The sequence below is a fragment of the Medicago truncatula genome, chromosome 4 (genome assembly GCF_003473485.1).
Source record: "Medicago truncatula cultivar Jemalong A17 chromosome 4, MtrunA17r5.0-ANR, whole genome shotgun sequence".
Taxonomy (NCBI): Eukaryota; Viridiplantae; Streptophyta; class Magnoliopsida; order Fabales; family Fabaceae; genus Medicago; species Medicago truncatula.
This window is the reverse complement of record NC_053045.1, coordinates 12,397,987-12,409,512: the sequence shown is the minus strand read 5'-3', so window position 1 is coordinate 12,409,512 and position 11,526 is coordinate 12,397,987. Positions and strand designations below refer to the sequence as shown.

The 11,526-nt window shown below is 33.9% G+C and overlaps 1 protein-coding gene across 1 annotated transcript; it reads right to left on the bottom strand.

Annotated features, from left to right (window-relative positions):
- Positions 1-1,844, bottom strand: LOC11446900 (polyphenol oxidase A1, chloroplastic). The gene has a single exon (XM_003605645.4). It carries the CDS (start codon positions 1,830-1,832, stop codon positions 12-14), a length of 1,821 nt encoding a protein of 606 aa, XP_003605693.3. The 5' UTR covers positions 1,833-1,844; the 3' UTR covers positions 1-11.
- Positions 1,845-11,526: the final 9,682 nt, after the last annotated feature.

Sequence of the window (11,526 nt, the reverse complement as noted above, 5' to 3'; positions counted from 1 at the left end):
GGTCCAAATTTTCAACCTTCAAGCTCTATCTTAATGTTTGTGATTTTAACAAGTCCTTTCCTGTACCTTGGAACCAAAGTAACCACAATGCTATCATCATCCTCAGCTCCCAAATCTTTCAACAAATCCGTTAATCCAACCCTTAAACAGCTATTAGTCTTCTTCTTTTTGTGATCATGGGAAGAATGAGGTACATTCACAAAGCTTCCAGCAAACTCCGTATTAACTGGCTTAATCTCCTTAGCATCTTCATCATTAATGAAAACATCAAACTTAACACCTAAACTCTTATCAAACTCAATCCCTTCAATCACTAAAACCTCTTCCTCTTCTTCCTTCTCCGTTTTGCTCCTTGATTTCTTTGGCCTCCTCACAATTGTACTCACAATATTATCCAAAACCAATGGAAACTTAACATCGTTCCTTGAATTAGTTAAGTTCTCATTGATCTCACTTAGACGAGCTTTACCAGTACCAAAACTATTTCCTTGTGCAACTTCCACTTTTTTTTGTATTTTTTTACATGGTGTAGGTTTAGCATTTAACCATGGAATAGGAACATCTTGGTAATCATAGCCCAATTTTTGTGTGTCAAGACAATCTTTGACATTAACCTTAACGAGATTCTTATTTTCATCATAGAAAAGAAACTCTGATTCTAACCAATCTTTGTCATCGAAATCCTTTCTTTTCCCACCAAGTGTTTTCCATATAGACCATAACCTATCAATATTTGAATGGTGAGAGAAAAAAACAGGATCTCTTGCTGCTGAATAGAAAGTTCCCATGTTTTCATGGTTAGGTTGCCTAGTATCACCACTCCAATTATGAACTGTATTATGAGGAACAATCTCTACGGATCCAGCACATTTCGGTACACCTCCAGCACGGTAAGGGTATCCGAGGAAAAGTCTTGAGTTTTTTCCTCTAGACACAACCTGTCTATACATTATAGTAAGGTTTGTGTGGATTATGTTATTTTCACCATCTTCATCGATGTCATCGCAGTGACCATAGTTGAAGTCTATGAGTGTTGGAGGTTGATGTTTTGCATTTCGGAGTTTGTCGTAAAGAGGAGATGTAGGGTCGGTGTAAATGGAGGGAAATCGCATGCCATTAGGAGCGTCATAGTTCCAAAATGGTAAAGCAAAGGTTGGATCATTGATCAAGCTACCTAAGATCCTTTCATAGAAATAAAGGTACCACCTATGAAAAGGAAAAAAGAGCCAAGAGCCATGAACTTGAAGATCAAGGTTAGGGAAGCCAACTTGGGAATATGCACCATCACAATAAGCACAGTGGACGTTTGCTTGTTGCATGAAACTACGTGGATCATTGGATGGTAAGGCTTTCATGAGTTCAATGGCTTTTTTGTATTTTTGAAGATATTCATCGTTGACCAAATGTGCTGCTTGTCTAACCCTTAAGGGTTGAGTTAATGGAGGAAATTTGTAATCTATGATTTTTGTGGATTTTGGTGGACAACAATCAATATCAATTGCACCTGAGGATATATGTGATGACCTACATTTAGAAAGGTCAGGTGGGGATATTGGAGAAGCTAGGGCAAAAGGGTTAGTGGTGAAAGTACCACAAAGTCCTCCAAGGCCAATTAGAACATTTCTCCTATTTCCTACAACAATGTTTTGTAGTTCTTGTTCTTCTTTAGGGTTGTTTTGGTTACTAATATTACCACTGAATGTGATCACTTGGCGTCTTGGTAATTTTCTATGTTTAGAAGATTTTTGTTGTTTTTGTGAAAATTGATACATGGAAGAAGAATGGGAAATTTTGATTGTGGATATAATGGAAAGAGGTGAGATAGATGCCATGGTTTAGCTAGGTATATTAATTATTTTTGTATCATGAAGATATAAGACTTTCATAGTCCTTTTTTATAGTGAACTATAATGAAATTAATGACGTGGACATGAATGTTTTGCTGACATTAACAAATCGTCATCAACCGGAATTAATACTATGAGTGTTTACAGGTGGAAAGCGACTCATCACTTTTAGTTGACATGGTAACAGGAAAATGTAACATCAACGAAAATGTTCCTACCTTAATTCAGCGCATTCGTGACCTAAAAAACATGAGTTGGCATGTTCATATCAACCATACATGGCGTGAAGGAAATAGATCAGCAGATTGGCTAGCTAATTTTAGTCTATCTTTGGACGCCTTTGATCTACACATGATTGAGACTCCTCTTAGAGAGCTTCAACGTCTCCTTTTTGATGACATTTATCGCGCTTGTATGCCTCGAAATGTTCGATTATTTGCTTAGTTTTCTTTTTCTTGGGCTCTGCCTTTTTTTTTTTTTTTACCAAAAAAAGAAATATTATGAGTGTTTTTTATTCGCAAAACAACAGTAACCTTGTGAATATAACAGTACTTGGCATAGCGAAAGAGTACAGAAGACATAATTGTGCTAGAGAGATAGAGAGCCTTTTTGTATTTTTATAATAATCCATGATTAAGTGCGAGATAAAAGTTCATGTTTATTTAATTTGACCGGAAAAAAAATTCATGTTTTTGTTTAGTTTCATACTACATGTTTTGTCTAATCTCATAAAGAGTAAAACTATCTAGCTCTCTTTTGAACACTCTCTTTTTTTTCTAATCAAACAAGGTAAAAAAAATGTTATCTAGTCCTCAACAAAAAATATCATTATGTCATCAACAAAAAATACATATTTACTTTTCCACTCTTGTGGTTCATACTGGCCAATGGGTTAGCGAGAATAAATGAATAATTTGTCACGGTGTGCAATTCCCAATTCAAGATTGTAGTGCATCTCTTCTATCTTCAAAGGTAATCCTAGATTAAATCCTTTACATCCCTATAAAGTATGTTCAAATATTATGACTGGTTATTTCTTTAAATCCTATGGTTGATTCTAGATTTTGATATAGTTCTGAATCGAGTAAACCATAAACAAACTAACATCATCCAAGTTAATAGTATGTAACGGTAAAATGGATACAAAAGTAATGCTAGCAACACTCTCTTTTGAACACTTTTTTCTATTACTCACTCTCTTATTCGTTCAAATCATTGTGGGTCTACACTTTGAAAGAGTGGGTGCTAGAGAGATGGTTGAAAAGTGAGTGTTACTAGCATTCCTCATGCATACAAATATGAAATAAAATCAAAATAATCACATAAAACTCTGGATCTGCAATATTGTCTCCCAAGTCATTGATTGAATTTGTAATTGATTGAAACCGGTTTTTCAATATGTACCAAAAGAACACCACAATGAGATGTAAATTAAATAATGTAGCACAAGACTACAAATAACACAACGTCGCACTTAAACGAAAAAATCACGGAGAAAATAAAAACTTGAAAGAAAATTTTGATACACGTGAAAATCACGTATTTAGATGAGATTACTAACCAATACCACATATATAATATATCTTAAAATGTAATGTTCTAATAGTTTGATTATAAACTTGATTTGGTTAATTGGACTAAAAGTGTTAAGTCCAATTAACTAATAAGTGTTGTAGTCTAAAGAATGTTCCAAAGAGATTTAGAACTAGATTGGTAGTATAGAGAAATAGTATTAAATGTACATAGTAGAGAGGAGTGTTTAAAACTCTTTTGTAGTGCGTAGAATATTAACTTATAATGTGTTTAGAACTCTCCCTTGAATCTTATAAAAAAGGGAGAGCTTTTCATTTGTAAACCAAGCAAGTAAAGCAAACAATTAAACAAGAAACGAAATATTTTATCAAATATTATCTCCTTGGCAATTCTTCCCATAATTTAATTATCAAAGGGAGTACCTATGATCATTGGTATATTAAAAAGAATTCTTTTCTTAGAGCACATGATGTTTGGGAGGTTGTTCAAAAAGTGTGTAAGGAATCACAAGATGGGGATTCCTTAACTCATACACAAAGAGACTTTGTAAAAGAATCAAGAAAGAGAGACAAAAAAAAATCTCAACATTATCTACCATAAGCATTGGATGAGGATGAGTTTAAAAAAAATTCAAATGCAACATACACTAAAGAGGAATAAGAGAAGCTTCTAAAGATCTTACAATGGGTAAGACAAAGTAAATAAGGTGTGTCTGCGAACTCTACAAAAAGGAGAAGAAGAAAGAAAGGAATATGTGTGTGTGTAAATTTTCCACTAAAAGAAACTAATTGTGTTTTAAAGCATAATTTTTATGATTGATGTAAATAAAAAGAAAATAACCGATGCAGTTTTTTTTTTTAGTTAGTATGAGAAAATATAATTACGTAATGTGCTCCAAAGAGTCAAGGCAATACTCCCTCTTTTTCTTTATTTTATGTGTGTCACTCTATCACTTCCACACATACTAAAAAAATGTAGTCATTTTTTTTATGGAAAGGAAAAATTATGAATGACTTTACAAAATAATTTTTTATTGGTTCTCTCAAAAAAAAATGGTGAAATAGAAAATATAAATTAAAAAGAATATGAAGAAGAAAGAGTAATAAATATTAAATGATATGATAGGGAGTAAACGTTTTATTGATATTGTAATATGACATAAATATTTTTTTTAAAGTGACGGATAATAAAAGATATATATGAAGCGAGTAATACTTTTTTTTTAGGCAATGAAGGGAGTAAATTTAAGGGAAATGCTAACAGGTGCCCCCAGGGCACTGTTTAAGGATAATAAAAAGGGAAATTATATGTTAATTATTGAATTGAAAATTATTTAATTAATCTATAAATAAGTCAACAAAACTTCATTTTATGATAAAAATTTCCTTTTTTTTGTATGCTTAACCAGTGCCCCGGAGCACCGGTTAGCATGACCCTAAATTTAATTCTTATAGGTATTGTTCCTTAAAAAAAAAGTTATTGTAGTTGCATTATGTTTGCTTAAGGTATTTCTTAGAAAGTAAAGGACGGTCATTTTTTGGACCCTTTAATTTTTAATTTTTTTACAGACCTTTTAAAAATTGTTTATTTAGGGAACCTTTTAAAAATTGTAAAAAGCGGATCTTTGCCACTTTTAATAAAAAAATGTTTTTTATAATACTAAATCTGTCTCCATATATAAGACTGTTGGTGAATAGTATTTGTTGTCCAACCATAGTAAATGCATCGAAAGATTTTCTCAACCAATTTGATTTACTAGCATGTTATATGAATTGTAGTATATGGTGGTAATTTCAAATTGTGTCACGACCAGATACATGATACGATACAGATATGATACGCCACAGATACGGGAAAATTTTAAAATTCAATATACGATACGGCTGGGATACTTCAATAAAAAATTAAATTTAAATTACATATTAAAACTCAAAATACAAAATATGGATTAAAACTCAAAAGCAAAAAAAATTGGCGCAAAACCTAGACCTAACAGACATAAAAAACGATAAGGCACAACAATGAATTTGCCTTCACACAACAATCAACAATATCATCATTCTCAAACAAATAAGGACACACAAAACAAACGGCGGCAACGATAGAAATATAAATGTAAGTAATATTGATAATAAGGAAAGTGACAATTAGTCAATTACATATATACCAAATATAATAGAAACATCAGGTAGCCCGCACATATCGGTTTTCCACCCTTATCGCTCGTATCCCAGATGTATCTGAAAAGTATCAGATAATTGTTTTTAAAAAAAGGTGGTGACTATCGACAAACTGAAGTTGTGCTCAACTTCAGTTGGGTTGTTAGAGTAAGAGACCGACGAAGGCTGCTGCATGATCAGGTGTGAAGACCGATTGAAATCAGTCTTCAAGTGGGAGATTGTTGGTGAATAGTGTATGTTGTCCAACCATAGTAAATGCATCGAAATATTTTCTCAACCAATTTGATTTACTAGCATGCTATATGAATAGTAGTATATGGTGGTAATTTCAAATTGTGTCACGACCAAGTTTGAAAGCATGACAAGCTATGAAGCCCAGATACATGATATGGTACAGATATGATACGCCACAGATACGGGACAATTTTAAAATTCAAGATACGATACGGCTGGGATACTTCAATAAAAAATTAAATTTAAATTATATATTAAAACTCAAAATACAAAATATGGACTAAAACTCAAAAGCAAAAAAATTGGCGCAAAACCTAGACCTAACAGACATAGAAAAATGATAAGGCACAACAATGAATTTGCCTTCACACAACAATCAACAATATCATCATTCTCAAACAAATAAGGAGACAGAAAACAGACGGCGGCAACAATAGAAATATAAATGTAAGTAATATTGATAATAAAGAAAGTGACAATTAGTCAATTACATATATACCAAATATAATAGAAACATCAGGTAGCCCGCACATATCAGTTTTCCACCCTTATCGCTCGTATCCCAGATGTATCTGAAAAGTATCGGATAATTGTTTTTAAAAAAAGGTGGTGACTATCGACAAACTGAAGTTGTGCTTAACTTCAGTTGGGTTGTTAGAGTAAGAGACCGACGAAGGCTGCTGCATGATAAGGTTTGAAGACCGATTGGGTTGTTAGAGTTGGGAGATTGTTGGTGAATAGTGTATGTTGTCCAACCATAGTAAATGCATCGAAAGATTTTCTCAACCAATTTGATTTACTAGCATGCTATATGAATAGTAGTATATGGTGGTAATTTCAAATTGTGTCACGACCAAGTTTGAAAGCATGACAAGCTATGAAGCCCAGATACATGATACGGTACAAATATGATACGCCACAGATACGGGAAAATTTTAAAATTCAAGATACGATATGGCTGGGATACTTCAATAAAAAATTAAATTTAAATTATATATTAAAACTCAAAATACAAAATATGGACTAAAACTCAAAAGCAAAAAAATTGGCGCAAAACCTAGACCTAACAGACATAGAAAAACGATAAGGCACAACAATGAATTTGCCTTCACACATCAATCAACAATATCATCATTCTCAAACAAATAAGGAGACAGAAAACAGACGGCGGCAACAATAGAAATATAAATGTAAGTAATATTGATAATAAAGAAAGTGACAATTAGTCAATTACATATATACCAAATATAATAGAAACATCAGGTAGCCCGCACATATCAGTTTTCCACCCTTATCGCTCGTATCCCAGATGTATCTGAAAAGTATCGGATAATTGTTTTTAAAAAAAGGTGGTGACTATCGACAAACTGAAGTTGTGCTCAACTTCAGTTCGGTTGTTAGAGTAAGAGACCGACGAAGGCTGCTGCATGATAAGGTTTGAAGACCGATTGGGTTGTTAGAGTTGGGAGATTGTTGGTGAATAGTGTATGTTGTCCAACCATAGTAAATGCACCGAAAATTTTTCTCAACCAATTAAATTTACTAGCATGCTATATGAATTGTAGCATTGGGTGGTAATTGGGTTATGGGTAGTAAGAGATTGTGAGTGTTTGTAAATACATATATTCCCATTTTATTAAAGAGATCTGCAACAGTCCAGAGAGTAGGTATTATTGGACGAACTTCGCTAACAATTTTTTGTGTTATTATTCTGCATTTATTTCACTTCCACTTAATCTGACTATGAGGAAATTTTGCGTAGTTTCCTAACAACTAGTATCAGAGCGTCTAGCTCGGTATCTCTGTTATTTTTTTTGGTAAAAGCACTATTCACGTGAATAATAATTTTCGTGAATGGTGCGAAAATTGGTCAGTGTTACCAATTTGTTCACAGAGGTGTTCTAAAGCACATTAGTTCACAAAAATTGTCAAAGAAGATCCAGAAGAGTTAGATTCAAGTGAGAGTCATGGCTGCAGACGCAGGAAACGTGAAAATCAAAAAGTTTGATGGTGCGGACTTTGGCTTTTGGAAGATGCAGATTGAAGATTATCTGTATCAGAAAAAGCTACATCAACCTCTCACAGAAAAGAAACCAGATTCGATGAAGGATGATGAGTGGAACCTTCTCGATAGACAAGCACTTGGTGTTGTGCGATTGTCGTTATCTCGAAATATTGCTTTTAACATAGCAAAAGAGAAAACCACCGCTAGTCATATGAATGCTCTTTCTAGAATGTATGAATAGCCTTCCGCATCAAATAAATTTCATTTGATGAGGTAGTTGTTTATGCTTCGGATGACAGGAGGCGCTTTAGTGGCACAACATATCGATGAACTTAATATTGTCAAAACCCAATTAAATTCAGTTGGCATCGAATTTGACGATGAGGCACAAGCATTGATACTTTTGTCTTCCCTACCAGATAGTTGAAGCGCTACTGTCACAGCTGTAAGTAGCTTATTGGGAATCAAAAAGATGAAATTTTATGATGTTCGTGATCTGGTCCTCAGTGAAGAGATATGACGGAGAGAGTTTGGTGAATCGTCATCCTCTTCAGTATTGCATACAAAGTCAAGAGTAAGAAATTCAACCAGAGGAAATGGATGTGGTAAATCAAAGGCCAGACAATCCAAATCCAGAAATCATCATAGTTCTCACACCTCGTAAACTACCGAGTGTTGGAATTTTGGAAAGACGGGACATTTCAAAAATTAGTGTAGGCTCCCATCAAAGAATCAAGAGGCGAAAGATGAGGAAAATATTGCTACCATCTCAGGAGGAGGTGACGCATTGATATGTTCTTTGGAGAACAAGGAAGAGTCTTGTTTGTTAGACTCTGGAGCATATTTTCATGCTACTTCCCGGAAAGAATTCTTCAAGAATTATGTCTCGGGTAACCTTGGTAAATTTTACCTTTGAAATGAACAATGTTGTAAGATTGTGGGCAAAGGTGAAATTAAGATTAAGTTGAATGGGTCTGTATGGGAATTGAAAAATGTCATACATATTCTCGACCTCAGGAAAAAACATAATCTTTGTAGGCCAGGTGGCTAGTGAAGGCTACACAACAGTTTTCCACGATGATGATTGGAAGATTTCAAAAGGTGCAATAACGATAGCTCGTAGTAGAAAGAATGGTACTCTTTACAAGACAGCTGAAGCATGTCATTTGATTGTAGTTGCAATAAATTAAAATCCTAATATATGGCACAAGAGATTAGGCTATATGAGTGAAAAGGGGATAAAGGTTATGCACTCAAAAGAAAAACTACCAAGTCTTCGGTCAATCGAAATTGACATATGTGAGGACTGCATACTTGTGTTTATCGGTGTTTTCGGCAAACTACGGGTTAGTTCTGATTATTACAAGTAAGACCGAACTAGAAATCTCAGGACATGTTGTGTAAAGGTTTTGATCGAAAACGGTTTGAAAAAGGCCACGAAATGCACTCAGGTTACTTAGAGAGCAGGGCGGATTTCAGAGTAAAAAAAGGCACTGTCTCTCGACAGGTTTGAGATTGCAAGTAAAAGCAAGATAAAATTAAAGGAAAGGGTAAAAGTTTAAACGCATAAACTTAAGGGAAATGTTAAATGCATTGCATTAAAAGTAAAATGGTCTATGATGAGTCAATATTTAGTCTAGTTTTATATAATATTTAGTCTCGTTTTAATTATATTTAAGTTTATTTTATTTTAATATTATTTCCTTTTAGAGCTATTTTACTTCAATTGCATATTATTATATTTCAAGAATGAATATTTGATGGATTGAGTCTTGGAGCAAAAGAAAGGAGAATTGGAGCTTATTCATGCCAAAAATATGAAGATCTCATATAAAAATATATTATGCAAAGATTCAACCCAAAAATATGAAGATCTCATACCAAAATATCTTCTGCAAAGAATTTGAAGATCCTTCACCAAAATATGAAGATTTGATACAAAAATATGAAGTCAACCAATAGAAGCATGACACGCCCCCAATTTGCCTTTTGCTGCTTTTGCTTTAAAGACAAGCTACCTATTAGTTTCTTGTGGAACATTCTAGCGATGTAATTGCTTAGATTCTAAGTCGAATGTAAACTATAAATAGAGTAGCTAGCCATCACAAATATTCATCTTTTGTTCTTGGAAATAATAAGTGACAATTGTTTCTTTGAATAAAAGTTCAATATTTATTTTATGTTCTTCTTCTTCTCTTCTATGTCTACAATGAACGTTAGTGAGTAGACTTCTCTTGTCTTGGGATTGTTGGATAAGTCTAATGACATAATCCTAATCAAGCCAAGCCTTTAACCCTGTTCTTATGTAATCCTAATTTCTAATCTAATTCACCGCTTTAACATGAATTAACCATTATCAAACTGTAGAAACGACAATGGAGGGTTTGATAATTGTTAATCCATCATCTCAAATATCAATTCATAAAACGAGAGTGGAGTCTTGATATTCGAACAAGTGAATTTAGACAGGGGTTGCAAAGGCAGTGAAATAGTCTTTGCAATCTTCGAGACATATGATGCTTCAATCCTTAAAAGCTTCTTCTAGAAATCAAATCAGTGAAATAGGTTTGAGTGCTAGAAGTAAACTCTCATCGAACTGAAAGGAAAGGTGAGGGGCTAAAGGGAAGTCGGTCTTTAGAAATTAGGTCCAACATAAGGGTTTAGGTTAAAAGTTTGGTGAGTGAAGAACTTGTTATTAGAATGAACTAGAATGAACCAATAATCCCAAGACTCTCTTTTATTTTATTATTTATTTTCTTTTAGTTAAAAATCCAAACTTTATAATCTCAAACTCTCATCTAATCATTATTTAAAGTTAATTAAATTCATAACTCCCTGTCGGAACGATACTCTATTTTTACTACTTCGGTGGAACCGTACACTTGCGGTTTTATCCCATCAGTCTACAAATCAGTTTACATACATTCTGTATAACTCGTTTCCCTAGACGCCAGTAGTTTGACTGTTGTAGAATTTCTATAAATGATTTGTGACCCATTTTCCAACTAGGAAACTCTTATTTATACATAAAGAAAACAACTTGAAAAAGACTAATCCCACGATCAGCACTTCCTCCATTTTGACAGCCGATTGTCCTACATTCCCACTAAGGAAACCGTATTTGAGCTTGAAATTGTATATTTCCCGCCTTGAATGCTTGATTTCGATGCAACTACGCTTTTAGACTTGCTATGTCAAACTTTTGACTATGCGCGCTAGGCTTGCCATCTTGTCGAAATCCCCGAATTGAAATGAGAAAGCCTTCGATTCTTGTAAGGTTAAAAGTCAACTATATGTTGACCACATTAAATGAGCCTGTCGAAATAACAGGCTAACAACATTCCCCCCAAAAATGTCATTTTCGACAAACCTCATCAAGTAGGAGAATATTGGCATTTTTGAATAATGCCTCAAGTTACCTTGAAAAGATGACATCATCCCACTCATTACCCTTCAAACATGATCTTTTCAATTTCTTTTCCTTTGATTTTTTTAGGATTTGAGTGGGCCACGTCTTTTCACTTGAACCGCCTATAAGTCTATTTATGGCCCTAGGGCGCCACTTGTTGTTGATCGAACTCTTCAGGGGCACCACTTCGTAACCCCCTATGTTCTCATCTTTCCTTTCTTCACAAGATTTCCAAGATTTTATGTCTCCCAAGATCATTAATTATCCATCATCTCAAAATGTTTTTACCTTCTTTTGTACGCGTGGCACCTATGGAAG